Below are 15,289 nucleotides of genomic sequence, written 5' to 3'. Positions count from 1 at the left end.
CTATCTATCTATCTATCTATCTATCTATCTATCTATCTATCTATCTACCTATCATCTCTCCTAAATGTATATCTGTCATCTAGCTATCTTATCTATCATCTGTCAGTCTCTTTCATCCATCATCCATTTATCTATCTATCCATCTATCATCTCTCCTAAATGTATATCTATATCTAGCTATCTTATCTATCATCTATCAATCTCTTTGCCTATTTATGTCATCTATCATCCATCTGTCTATCTATCTGTTACCTAGCTATCTGTATCTAATCTTTATCCATCTGTCTATCCAACTATCCATCTCTATCCTCTATCAATTTGTCTGTCATTCAATTCAACAAACATTTTTTTTTCAAGCACCAATACTGCATAGAAGGCACTATCCTCGGTATCATCAGTACAAAATGAAAATAAAAAACAGTGACTCTTCTCTAGGAACTTCACCTCTAGTATAAAATGTCACTCACACACACAGACTCACAAAGAGTTCAAAATAATATGAGAAAGAGGTTTCATACTACTAACTTTGTACTGTGGATCTGCAGGTGTGATGGGTGAATATGAACCCAAAATAGAAGTTCAATTTCCAGAAAGTCTTCCAGCAGCCAAGGGTTCAACAGTGAAGTTGGAATGCTTTGCCCTTGGAAAGTAAGTATTTTTAATGGAATTTACCAGTCATTTAGTCAGGAAGATCCTATTTTAATGAATAGTCAGGATGATACTTTGGAAATTTTGACCTTTGTTTTTCATTTGTTGATCAATAAGTGTTTCCATAGTTCTAAAAGACAGTGATGAAACAGCAAAAACAAATATATATATATATGTATGTATATATTGCATGAAAATTATTTAGTTTTATCTTATAAGGAATTTTGAAGCAAATTAATATATTTATCCAATTTTGCAAGCTTTAATGGCTCTCCACACTGTATTTTTATTCCTCATATATACTATAGTGCTTAGCATGGGGTTCGTTTCCTTTCATATTTTCTACACATGAGAAAGTGTTTCTAAGATGCATAAACTTTTTCATAAACTTATGAACTTATAAAAATACAATTTATATATATCCTCTCTTCACTGATACCAGAAGTGTTGTATATGGGGTGGAGGAGTGGGGAAAGCCAGTTTTCCTATCTTTCAAAACATATGTCCTTGTTTCACGTGAAATGCTTCTGATCATTCTTTTAGAAGATACAAAAAATCCCATAATCTACTTTTTAGCCCAGTGCCTCAGATCAGCTGGAGAAGAAGTGATGGATTGCCATTTTCCAGTAAAATTAAAATGAGGAAATCAAATGGCATGCTGGAAATCCCAAATTTTCAGCAGGAGGATGCTGGTTTATATGAATGTATTGCTGAAAATTCAAGGGGGAAAAATGTTGCTAGAGGACGTCTTACTTACTATGGTAAGTGACCTTGGGCAAGCTTACTTCTCTAGACCAGTTTCCTTATTCATAAAATGATAGGAATGTATTAAAATATTCCAATAGTCTCTTACTATCCTTATCTTCTATGTGTGTGGTTTATGCGTCTGTGGGTGAGTCTTAATTGGGTATATACATTTGTAGTTAAGGGAGGATAATCTAATTCATTGGTATGCTTGTAATATATCCTCTTGGTTTAAAAATAACTCCTACTCAGTTTTATTCTGGGAGTTTGAAGAGAAGGATTAATCTCAATAGACTCCTTTTTAAGATTTTTATCAGATAGCAATTTATCTCATCATTTCATATCAAAAATGATAGTAGACTTTAAATAGTGAAATTATTTGTGTATCTTCTTGTGTTTCTTTGTCGTCTTTATTAAGGGGAAAAGAGAGAATTGAAAATAAAACAATTTTTCCAGTAGAATAGCCACATAAGCCAGGCTTATATGTGGAGTGCATACAAGCTTTGTGGTACCAAGAAGTATATCTGGTATTGTTTTATGTCTTTCAATCGTAAACAAATTTATTCAATAAATTATTGGTTTGGGAACAGTAAGGATGATATCCTTATTTAGATTCTGTTTGTAAAAGCATATAAATGTCTTTCAGAAATATTTTTTTTCAAATTCCTTCTTGCCATGTGCATGTGTGTATACATACACACACATCCCTATAGCCTGTATTGAAGAAATGAAGGAGGAAATACAAATATATGATTTAACAAGACACAGTTGCTTAAAGTTCTGAAGCTTGAACACAGTGTATGTCTATACATCACTGATCAGAGGTATGGCAAGGCTGATGGGACTGATGGTTTGGGTGAAAGTCAAATTTTGTTAAATGCGATTGTCTTTGAGAGGGTTCATTTGGATGGTGATGTGTATTTTGATGACATGCAGGATTTTTATAAGGAATAACTAATAATGCCAGGTGTAAAAAGGTTGTCAGGATAAATCATGACTTCCGCAGGAAATTAGGGATCTCTGCAGGATTGTAGTGATATAATTATTAGGATGATGGGGCCAACAAGGGCAGCTCAAATTAACAGGGCACTTTAAGGATTGTAAAAAAAAAGTACTTTTCACACAGTATTTTATTTGATCATTACAACTGTGTGAGATAGAAGTTACCCTTATTTCTAGTCTATTGTTTTGTATTCCTTGAAATATACCTGTGATTTCATTGATATTTAGAACTCCCAATGAGAAAAATCCCTGCTATCGATGTAGGTTGACAACTGCTTTGTAAATTGTAGTCTTAGACAGATGCCATGATCACTGAAGGGTTAAGTGGCTTGCCATGGGTCACATAGCCTGTGTGTGTGTCAAAGGTCCTACTTTAACCTCGTTTAACCTCGAGGCTACCTCGTTGTCTACTATGACACACAGCTTCGTTATTATGCCCATTTTACAGAAAAGGAAATTGAGACTCTGAGAGATTGATTGACTTTCTGAGGATGACACAACAAATGTCCAAGATGGAATTTGAACACCTGAGAACAAATCCAGCGCTCTATCCACTATGTCACACTGCTAGAAATAGGTGTCTGACTGGGGAAAAAAACAAACATTTCTAACACTCCTCGATTATGTACAGATACGTCTAAAAATGCCTAATCTTCTAAGAATTAGTAACTTCACAGCCAGTTCTCTGATAGCTAATATATGTTGGTCAACAATTTGCCCAAACTCCTGCATGTCAATCAATCAAAGTCTTAAAAACATCCCTCTTATCATTTAAAAGAAACAAAATAGCCTTCGTCCAGATACAGGCTACATAGTTATAGAGAGGCCACTAAGCAGCCTCTGAGTAAAGCTGTGACATAGGAGGGTTAATGGGATCCAGATTTGGAGATTGTCAAATTGGAATGGCCTTAAGCCCCTCATCAGCATAGAAACAACAGGGCTTAGCACCTCGTTAACACGAATAATTAAAATTGGAAGCTAACAGATGGTGGGTTGGGATAAGTTCCTCCCTGCTATGCCCTCCCAACCCCCCAGGCTGTCTCCCCAGGAAATAGCCTTGCAATGGTGTTGGTGTCCTGGGCTTCCTGCCCACCTTACCCTACAAATGACTGTCAGCTTCATGCCCAAAGGCAGCATTTGCCAAACTTACCACGTGTTCAAAGCTCACTACTTATGACTCTTTTTCTGACTTCTGACTCTATAACCCAGAAAGGGACAGTGTGCAAGGAGACAAAGGAAGACGTCCCTTCCTGTATTTCTGTGCTGCCAGATGTCCCATGCTCACCCCATGACAAGTATGGCATTAGAACCATCTGCTGGGAACATGACTTAGCAGACAGCAAAGATCTTCTGCAAGCTAGGATTGGTATGAAGACCAGTCTTAGAAAGTAGTTATTAAGTGACTGCTGTCCTCTGAACCTTAAAAAAAAAAAAAAAGGAAATAGATTCTATCCCTGAAGTCCTTACCTCTGAGAAAACATATGTGTATATATATGTGTGTATATATGTATATACACACATACATATACATACATATATATTTATCTCTATATGGTTGCATAGGCATATAGATTACTATATACACACAGTATATTTATATCTCTATATAGCATACCTATATAGTTATGTATCCATATATGAGTACTTATATACTTGTATAAATATATGTACACATTTACCTATATAAGCACATATGTATATAGGCACACAGATATATTTATATAAATAAATATACATTTACTTCTATATGTATAAGTAAATATTATTTTCCCCAAAGGGATGTATTTACACATGTGATGTGATGTGTGTGTGTGTGTGTGTGTGTGTGTAAAACATTCAAAGTAATTTGGGGAGAAGAAAGTAGCAGTTGGTGAGAGGTATCAGGAATGGTTTCTCACTGGAATCTACTAGAGTTTGTTGAGTAAGAGATCTGAAATAGTATGACTTAACTTCTAGGAAAATCATTTTTCCTATTCCACAGGCATTTGAAATGGCCAAATCCCAGCTCCTGGGCTCAGTCTCACACCTAAGAGCCCTGCTCTAGAACAGAACAAATTACCTGCACTCTAACTTTTCCCTGACAGACGATGCAGAAGGAGGTATCGTGGGTGTGGAACTCTGTTTCAGCCTCCTAGGGTTGTCACCCAACCTCCTTACCATGCAAGTTTTGTAGCAGGTACTGCTATCTTTAGATATTCTCCCTTCCTTTTTTCTGTTGGAGAAAGTCCTTGCCAGCTGTCTCCAGGTAGGATATCATCTACAGCTGACCCCTTCCAATGTAGCAGAATTCATGTCTGAATGGCTTACGTTTATCCAGGGAGGCATTTCTGGGCCAAAGTTGGGGCTTACCTATGCCTACTTCTCATCAACTCAGCATGTTAACCCACTGAATTCTGTTTCATGCACCTTTTCCTCCGTAGCATCCTACGTAGCAAAATCCTGCAATCTGTCATGACGTCAAGGTGAAAGGGAACGATAGTTGAGGAAGAGCACGAGACATTCTGTCTTCTTCAGACAGGGAAGACGTTTGCCTCATCCCACTCATAGTCTGGAGACATACCAATCTACTCTCCACCTCGCCCCCTGCTCTTCCCCAAGTTACCTGCCCACCTTTACCACCCCATCCTCTGCCCCATCCAGAACCAGCTGCCTCTGTACCTCTTTCTTTGTACTCTCTGTGTCTTATTAAAGTGTGATTGGAGCCTGGCTTCCCACTGTGCAGCAAGTACCCAGAGAACCAGGTGTGTCTGCCCCTACATCATAATTTCGTAAATTAACTATCAATTTAGAGACTAATGTCGAGTGTTTCATGCAAGGTATCACATGTTTTCGATTTAAAACTAATATAAAAATTAAAACAACGTGAAATATTCCATGTAAAGAAAGCCCTGACAGAACATTCTCATCTCATTCTTGAGGGATATTGTACTTGTCCATCTCAGGACTTTTTCAGCCCAGCAATGCCTGCTTTCACTGGGGGCAGAAGAAAAGTGACTAGGGCAGCCTGTAAATCTGACCTCATGGAAAGCGGTATCTACTAGGAGTCATTTGAAAGGCTATGTACAGTTCATTTTTAAAAAAATAAATAAGATTTTATTTCCCCCCCAAAAAAAGTAAAGACAATTTTTAACATTCTTTTTTTTTTAATTACTTTTTTCTCTGGAGGTGGATAGCATTTTTCATCATACATCCTTCAGAGCTGTCTTGCAACTCTACATTGCTGAGAATAGCAAGCCAGTCACAGTTCGTCATTGTACAGTATTGCTGTTACTGTGTATACAATGTTCTCCTGGTTTTGTTCACTTCACTTTGCATCAGTTCATATAAGTCCATCTAGGTTTTTTCTGAAATCAACCTGCTCATCATCTCTTATAGAATAGCAATATTCCATTACAATTCTATACCACAACTTGTTCAGCCATTCCTCAATTGATTGGCATCCCCCTAATTTCCAATTCTTTGCCACTACAAAAAGAGGTGCTGTAAATATTTTTGTACAAATAGGTCCTTTCCTCTTTTTCTGATCTCTCTGGGATGCAGACCTAGTAATGGTATTGCTGGATCATAGTGTATGCACAGTTTTATAACTCTTTGGGCATCTTCCAAATTGCTCTCTAGAATGGTTGGATCAGTTCACAACTCCACCAAGAGTGGCATTAGTGTCCCAATTTTCCCATATCCCCTCTAACATTTATTATTTTCCTTTTCTGTCATATTAACCCAAACTGAGAGATGTGAGGTAGTACCTCAGACTTGTTTTAATTTGCATTTCCAGTTCATTTTTTAAGAGGCAGTATGATAGAGTACCCAGGTCATAGGCGCTGATGTAGTTGACAGAGTTTGAATTTGGGCTTATGAAGACCTGGGCCTGAAAACCTCCTTGTAGTCTTCCTCAGTGTGTGATGTAAAAAAGGACTAGTACTTGGTGGTCTAAGTGATCAAGATGACCCATATTTGGCATGCATCTGATTAACTTTAAAGTGCCCTAGTCAATCAGTTATTCAACAAGCATCTATTAAGTATTTCCTATGTGCCAGGCATGATGCTAAATGCTAGGAGTACAAAGAAAAGCAACAACATGATCCCTACTCTTAAGAAGCTCACATTCTAATGGGGAGGGAGAGAATAAGGGATAAGCATTTATATAGCACCAACTGTGTGCCAGGCACTGTGCTAAGTGCTTTATGGTATTATCTTATTTGATTTCTTATGTGTGTGTGTGTGTGTGTGTGTCTGTGCGTGTGGGTGTATTTAACAATGTTATTATCTCATTTGATCCTCATAACAACCCTAGGAGGTAATGGCTATTATTTTCCACATTTTATAGTTAAGGAAACTAAGACAAACAGAGAAAAGAGGTTCAAGTGTTCAAGGTAGGATTTAAACTCAAGTCTTCATGACTCCAATATATCTGTACATTTTAATCATCATACAGCTTGCACAGATTACAGAAAAAAATCTAAGCAAATTGTAGCAGTCACCATCATGCAAACACTAGCACTTCAAAATCAAGGGTAGATCTTGAGAAGTTGTTTCACTTTGATGAATCTCCTTTTCCAGAAAAAATGGAAGAATAGGTTGAAATGGGAACTCAAAAGGTGAATAGGTATGTTCTCACTACAGGAGTGAGGTATACAGTATGTGTCTGAGAATCAGTTCACAAAATGCACCTTACTAGCTCCCTATCAATTAGCATCTAAGAAAGTTCTTTTAACTGGGATGGAAGATCTTCCAAATCACATTAAGAATCTATTGCTCAGTGGGCAACTAGGTGGTGCAGTAGATAGAGCTCTAGCCTTGGAGTCAGGAGAACCTGAGTTCAAATCCAGTCTCAGACACTTGACACTTAACTAGCTGTGTGACCCTGGGCAAGTCACTTAACCCCAATTGCCTCACCAAAAAGAAAAAAAAAAGAATCTATTGGTTAATAGCATTATCATATAGTGTAGCAGCCCTTCATTCATTACCTATAGCTATGGTTCTGAAGTAACAGGGGAAGATAACTATGTGTGAGTACTATAGTATTCTGCATTATCTCTTGGGCAATCCAGATTCTTGTGATGTGGGATGTTGGATTTAGCTAGTGTCGGATTTATGCAGTGATCAGGAGAGAGAGGGAGAGAGAGAGAGAGAGAGAGAGAGAGAGAGAGAGATTCTTTTATCTTCTCAACTAGTTCTTGCCAGTTTGTGAATATGTTTCAAGGTAACTCAGGAGTGCTTGCTATTTTCTAACAGCTGATGGAGAAAAGAGTTGGAGATATGAATTATTTGGAAGCATTTGTGGCCTAGGTGACCTCATTGTTATGAGAATGCCACTGGAAGAACACAAAGAGAGACTATAAAATTATTACATCACCTAGAGAAGGTGGTCTGAAACTGTTGATTGACAAGAGATAGTTTTTGCAAAGCCTTGAAAAAGTATGTAGGCCATATAGTATCATAGGAAAGAGGGATCACTAACTGGAAAAAATAAAAGAAATGCTCCTAAAGTGACCGACTTCAAAGAACCTTTGAGATTAAAGATTGGTTTCCCCTCACTCCCACCCGTAGGATTTAAAGGTTAGTAGTGCTGCTAAAAACAATGAATGATCTTACTCATGGATATATGATTTAAGAGAATCAAAAACATGTCAGGAAATGTCAATATACTCTGAACCGTTTGAAGTCACTTGGAGATTGTTGGATAGATAAAAAAAAAATGAACGAACTTTTAAAGATGTGATAAGAAATATCACACATACACCAGTTTGTGACTATATAGAATGAACCAAGCCTTTGATTCTGCATATACATAATAGCTTGAAAGGCTTGTGAGAAGTATTGTACCCAAAGGTATGCCGGTCATCAGAAATCTACTGCCTTCACCAATCAATCACCTAGTGACCAGAAGACTCACTATTTTGTATATATGCTGAGGTTCTTAGCTCTGAAGTTGAAGCTATCACCAAAAAAATTCATAGTTAGGAACTAAATTTCACATTTGAGTGGACAATTGTACATTCACTTATTTTTTTTATTTTATTTATTTATTTTTGGTGAGGCAATTGGAGTTAAGTGACTTGCCCAGGGTCACACAGCTAGTAAGTGTCATGTGTCTGAGGCCAGATTTGAACTCGGGTCTTCCTGACTCCAAGGCAGGTACTCTATCCACTGCACTGCTTAGCTGCCCCTTCATTCACTTATAATTGGACTAGTGACCAATTAGAAATTATTTTCTAGAGACAGGTAGCAACATTGACTAGTTGCAGATTCATCACCAGCCCAAATCATTAACGTAGATATTGATGATCTGTTTTGAAGGCTATATGCAACCCAAACTATAGCACTAAGGGAGTTAAGTGGATTAGAATAGCAAGTTGTTAATTGTGGGAATTGAGTGAGCCACACTGACTCCATCTTGTGATTCAGTTGGCAAGCTAGTTCGGCTCCCTTTCTATTCACTTATGGGTCTAGTCCAAATTCTATCCTGTGAGAAAAGTTTATTAATTTTAATTATTTAATTATTATTTATTATTATAATATTACATATGTTATATACATATATTGCATGTATACAATTTATACATTTATTCGATTTTGGGAATTGAGAGAAAACTTTATTGTATTTTTGAACCTAGACATGCATGGCTGGGAAATTGGACCACCCCACCTGCTATTTCGAGACCCTTAACTAAGGACGTAGGTTATGCTGACCAGAAACTTAGTTAGATCCAAAGATTGATGCAAGTTTTCTAACAATTATACATCTTAAGTAACCCAAATGTCTTATCTAAAAACTAGCCCCATACTGATCAATCAGTTATTGTTTCTATGTTCCTTTGACTGTTTATAGACACTTGTGGGGAGCAGGACCCCACTTTCTGAATTCAGAGAATTGCACCTGTTCACTTTGCCACTCCCAACTTGGAAAGTCCTTAATCTTTCATCCAATTAGAAATCAGATTACCTAATGTTGTGTTGTTTCCTTTTAATTAATTAGCCTTATTTGATTAATTGCTTTTAATGCATAAAAATCCCTCTCCCCCTGTATTTGGGGTCCAGGCCTAAACTGAGGATGTCTGGTCCTGGTTCGTTGGGCAATTGACATGTATTACTTAATAAATAATTACGTTTGGGAAGATCAAACCTTTGTTTCCTCAGTCATGTCACATTTTCCCCACCATGGCACTACTTAAGGAAGAAATGAAATTTATACCCAAGGATTCCCAAGAAGTGTAATTACTGTCAGATAGAACTATATCTGTGAGTTTGGGTCATCTGTATGAGCTTATACCAAATCTTTTGGCTCAGTTTGCCATGGATGACTGGCAAAGAGAAAAAATAGCTAAGGAAAGATGGTGAGGTATTGACATAATGGCAGAGATTGGAGTTGGGCAACTGTGTCTACTGTAGAGTACCTCTACTATATTCAGAAGAAGTTGGTGCGACCTAAAGCATATCATGTTAAGGCTGTAAGAACTCAACATGATGACTTCAAACATATGGGTTAGAAGAGTATTTTAGAACTAATAAAGATCAGATTTCACTAGCCCACAATGATTGCAGATATCACAGCGACGGGTGAGGTTTGTACTGGTTGCATACAAAGAAAAGTACCACCAACTCTTACACTATACTGGGAGAATATAAACACTAGCAAACCTTTGGAGTTCATCTGTACAGACTTTTTAACACTGAAAGGAGAAAGTAAGCATGAGCTATAATTTCATAGTGACTGAGCATTTCACCAGATATGCACAGGCCTATCTAAGCAGAAATAAATAAAAGGTTCCATAATTGCTGAAGTATCATGGCAGAGGAATTGATCAAATGAGATAATGTATGTAACAAACTTAATAAACCTTAAGGCTCTATATAAATTGTATCCATTATTATCTTTTTAGTATTATTGATATTGTTATTATTTTCAATATTTGGTCTCCCTTCCAAGATTCATTTTGAACATGGAAGAGGCTTTGAAAGCAAATGCTTTAAGGAAACCTTGGCTTTGGTAATTATTAGGGCAGCTAGATGACACAGTGGATAGGACCTGGAGTCAGGAAGACGTGTGTTCAAATCCAGCCTCAGACACTTAATATCTGTGTGTACCTGGGCAAGTCACATAACCTCTGTCTGCCTCAGGTTCTTCATGTGTAAAATGGGGATAATAATAGTGCCTAACTCCCAAGGTTATTGTGAGGATCAAATGACATAAGAATTTTAAACTGCTTAGAACAGTGCCTATCATACAGGAAGTGCTATATAAATGTTACCTATTATTATTGTTGTAATTATTATAATTAACTAAACAAGAACTACACCTCACTATAATGAAGAAATCCTCATCAGTTAGTAAGCATTTATTGAGTGCTTACTACATCTCAGACACTGTGCTAAGAACTGGTGATACAAAGAAAGAAAAGGAAAAAAAACAACAACAAATAGCCCCTATTCTAAGTAGTATAACCATAACCTAATGTTTCCTTTGGACATTGATGGAAACATTAAAGTGTAAACACAAATCTCAGTGGAGTAGCATATGCCTACCACTCTCCCGGAGATGACCCCAAAGATTTTATATCATATTTACTAATGTTTGGACGTGAACTACAAGTACCCATTGACTTGTGCCTTGGAGCCTCAGAGGGTGAAAAAGAATATAGTTACAAAAAAAAATCAATCCACTTTGCAATTGAGAGAGAAATTGAAGAAAGCTTACCCATTAACTGTCACCTTAACTCAGAAGAATTCTGAAAGGAGTAGACAAAGCTGTGACGTTCAGCTTCGTTAGCCAGGTAAGTGTTTTGCTGAGAAACCTTGGGGTTCAAGAAACCCATGGATTAGCAGATAGATGGACATCTATTCCTTGTCATTTTGTTAAAAGATTGGGCAACTTACAAATTATAGATTGATACGAGTCACAGAGTTCTATAATAACAATTTATACCAACCATATATTGTCCATAGAAGAGTTAATTGAACTCCCTGAGGAACAAGAAAAAGATAGTGATAAGTAATCACTTAAGAAGACTTTAGGAAAAGAGACTATTCATTGGTTTTATAGTTTGCCTTAGACACAGGTGCTTCTAGTGAGGAAGACAGCACATAAAGAAATTCAACATATTTGGCTAGGTCTGAGGAAGACCCAGACACACTGTTGTTGTTCAGTCATATTTGACTCTTCATGACCCCATTTGAGGTTTTTTTGGCGAAGATACTGGAGCGGTTTGCCATTTCCTTCTCCAGCTCATTTTACAGATGAGGAAACTGAGGTGAATGAACAAGGTTAAGTGACTTGCCCAGGGTCACACAGCTAGTGTTTCAGACTTGAACTTGAACTCAGATCTTCCTGTCTCCAGGCCTACCACTCTATCCACTACCTAGACATGAGGTATTGCTGAATAGATAAATGAATAAAAATTAATTAAATATTTGCAGTGTGCCAAGCATTGGGCTAAGTGTTGGGGATGTAAATATATATAAAAAAGCAAAGACATTTTCTTGAGGAGCTCACTTTCTAATGGTGGAAATTATACACTTAGGGGACTGAAGGCCAGGGAGAGGAACTTGAAAATTATCAGGATAGTGAGTGGGGCAAAGGGAAGTATGTTACCACTGCCTACGCAATAATGGTGGCAGCGTTTATTTGGTGGGTTCTTGGTGGGAGAGTAGGAAAAGGAAATGTGAAAAGGGAGTGACTAAAGGTTATCAAGGTGGTAGGTGAGAAAACTGTGGAGGAACTGAGAGGAAGCAATAAGAGGAAGCATGTCTGGGATTTTCCCAGAATAATATTGCAGGGGATGTAGTTATGGATCAGGAGAGTGGAGCCTGAGGGCAAAAATTCCTCCAGAGAATGGTCTCTTGTGGGGGCTTTCCTGTGGATGGTGAGGAGCCAGTGTAGCAGGTAAGGGGTGGGAGGGAGGAGATGAATGGTGGTAACTTTTTAAAACTTAATTTGTAAAGGCTTCTTGAGGAAAGAGAAAGTTAGTCAGTAAACACTGTCAATAGTTCAATACATAAAGAAATGTCAGTAGCGCGTGCACACACAGACACACAGAGACAGCAGGACCGTTCTACCTCTGAAGTAGGTTAACTTATAGGAGAAAAAGAAGAGGTTACTCAGGAAGGCAGGTAGAGTTCTCATTATTGAATTAAATCCAATGCTGCTTTGTACTTAAGATGCGTAAATGGAGTGATACGCATTTATTAACATTCTATGTGTATATGAATATTGTTAGGTATAATTTTATTATATTTAATGTATCATATCTGTTATTTTAGTATATTTATTATATTATTATTATTTCTATTTCTAGTATTACTTTATTTCCTGCTTTTCAAGCAGCCTTTCTGGTGGTGCTTCATATAATATGTGTGTTGTATTTAATATTAATGTGGCATTAATGCACTCCAATGACAGACATGGTGAGAACTGAGTGTCAGCAGTCCAAGGTGGGCAACAGTCAATTTTCAAATGAATCACAAACAAAAAAACCAAAATACAACTTCAGCCTTCTCAGTTGGTCCCAAAAGCTATATAGCAATGGTTCCATTTTGATTTAATTTGCAAAAAGGAATCTTATAAAATAGAAATAGAAAGACATCTTCCCTTGGTTGCAATTAAGAGAAAATGCATAAACTGTTTCTCCACATGCAGGATGCAAATGTGAATCCCACAGTACATAGTACATGCATAATGCAATGTGAAGCCAATAAGCCTCCTCACCTACCAGGGCTGGATCTGAAGCCCGAGCTGAGGCTTGCCACAATGTGCTGTTTTTATTGAATGACTTGCATTATTTCTGTCTTGTTGTACTCCTCTCTCTCAAAAAAAAAAAATTATCCAAATACCCCCTGTAAGGGGGAAAGAGGGAGATGTGTGATCTATGTGATTTGCATACCTGATTTAAAGTTATGAGTTACTTTTTTTCCTTCTCCCCTTGAGGGGAAAAAAAAATCATATCATTCAAATTCTGCTGATCTGTCTGTTTTTCCTCCTTTGATTTTAATTCATACAGAGGTAAGAAAAGTGTTCTCTGGCTTGCATTTAATTAAGAGTTATTTCTAACTTGGGGGAAATACTTTTCTTGAGCTATAGAAGTTTCTTCCCTATGGATGTTAAATCTAAGTGCATAATTAAGACTGATATCTGCCGCCATTCAAGCAATGAATTGTAAGTTGTCACTCACTGTGATCTTGCAGTTCAAAATCCCTTTGGGAAGAAAAGTCAAGTCTAGCTATCAGCACATCTATCTTCTGGTAGATGTCAGGCACACATGTAGGGGGATTTTATGTAATAGAACCCAACAAATAATTATGAGACAAGCAGAAACAGAGGAGAAAAGAAAATTCTCTTCTCTCTGATGATTTAATGTCATTTGCGTGGGTTAATTAGAGTAGGTTTTAGATCAACCATCACAGCTTTAATTTAATTTGACAGTGCATCATTCAACTGTCCAATGATAAGGGACACAGAAACATCAAGATGGATCCTGTGTCCCTTCTCTTCTTCCCTTTCCACAGCAATGATTCCAAAAAGCATTGGGCAGCAACCCAAGAGTAGAAAGTATATGTGACTACTTCCTAAAAACCTGTAAAATTTAGGAAAGTCACTGGGTTCTCATTCTATTGCTTCATGTCTTTCTTGCCACCTTGTAATTGTTAGGAATGAAGGAGAAAGAAGAAAAACCAAACTAGGACCCCCGATGTCTTCAAATGAGGTCATGACTCTGAGTTGCCCCACTTTGAACACTCACATGAATATTATTTTGGCATTTAACATTTTAGAAAATATAAATGATTAAATTAGGATGAATTCAGAAGGATTAGTATAATTCTTGAGAAAAAGCTGTGAATTTCTTGCTGTATGTGGAAGTGTGAGAATAAATTGTAATCTATGTGCTCTGTACTTCTTTTCACCTATTATTTGTGATCTTGAGTATTTCCCACAATAAGTTTTTGAAATTTCATTTGAATATTAATTCTTCTTTTTTTGGGGGGGGGGGTTGCAGCAAAACCTCACTGGGTTCAGATGATAAAGGATGTAGAAGCTGCCGTGGAGGACAATTTGTACTGGGAATGCCGGGCAAGTGGTAAACCTAAGCCATCCTACAGATGGCTGAAGAACGGAGATGGCCTGGTGGTGGAGGTAAAGTGGATTGACTCATCTTCCCTCCTGTCACATTAAATGGTTTCTGGAAGCTTTACTAGGGAAGTGGTTGCTCAAAACTGTTGATTTTTCTCAGGTTTTTGCTTACACTTCAATAAGTAGGCAGGATATGAAAGCAAGGGTTTGCCCCGTCAAGACCGAGGTCTTTACTCAAATAAGCTTATGAGAAGGATATGATTCTAAATTATTGATTTAAATCTCCAACATAAAATGTGTTTAATAAAAATATTTACCATAAACTTAATATAAAACATTAATACAACCCATTCAACTTGCTTTGTAATTACTTGAATTACCTAAATGCATTCCTACATATAAAATGCATTCATAAGAATTTAGACTGAAGTGAATCAATATTCTGTTTTTCCATTTTCGCTCCAGTAATTAGAGTTAACGTGAACCTCATCTTTTTTTTTTCTTTGCTTAGTGTTATTTCACAAAGGTATTCCCACATTCCTCCATATGGTTTATATTTAATCATGATGGCATTATAGTACCCATTTGGGTAATGTGTCATAATATCTTTGAAGAGGTAACGTACGTAGAAGGCAATGTTAGATTCAGATAGAATCTTCTTCTGAAGATCTGCTTCTGCTACATCCTTGCTATGAGTTGAGCAAGTGGCTTCATCTCTCAGGATCCCAGGCAATAATTTAAAACCATAACCTGCAGAGTTATTGTTCATCAGCATCGATAGAGTAGATTTGCTCACCTATGAAATTATAAGTCTGCGCAGAAAAATCAAAG

The 15,289-nt window shown here is 37.1% G+C and overlaps 1 protein-coding gene across 1 annotated transcript in view; it reads left to right on the top strand.

The window, feature by feature from the left end:
* Window positions 1–15,289, top strand: part of CNTN3 (contactin 3) — a 426,853-nt gene that overhangs the window by 323,740 nt on the left and 87,824 nt on the right. The window contains exons 7-9 of the mRNA XM_027863878.1: window positions 546–648; window positions 1,225–1,409; window positions 14,385–14,521. Of these exons, the coding sequence (XP_027719679.1) occupies window positions 546–648; window positions 1,225–1,409; window positions 14,385–14,521 (425 nt within the window). The remainder of the gene's footprint in view (window positions 1–545; window positions 649–1,224; window positions 1,410–14,384; window positions 14,522–15,289) is intronic.

Source organism: Vombatus ursinus, unplaced genomic scaffold (genome assembly GCF_900497805.2).
Source record: "Vombatus ursinus unplaced genomic scaffold, bare-nosed wombat genome assembly UNPS02014773.1, whole genome shotgun sequence".
Taxonomy (NCBI): domain Eukaryota; kingdom Metazoa; phylum Chordata; class Mammalia; order Diprotodontia; family Vombatidae; genus Vombatus; species Vombatus ursinus.
Note: the sequence above shows the minus strand (reverse complement) of the source record. Positions and strands in the feature narration are given on the sequence as shown.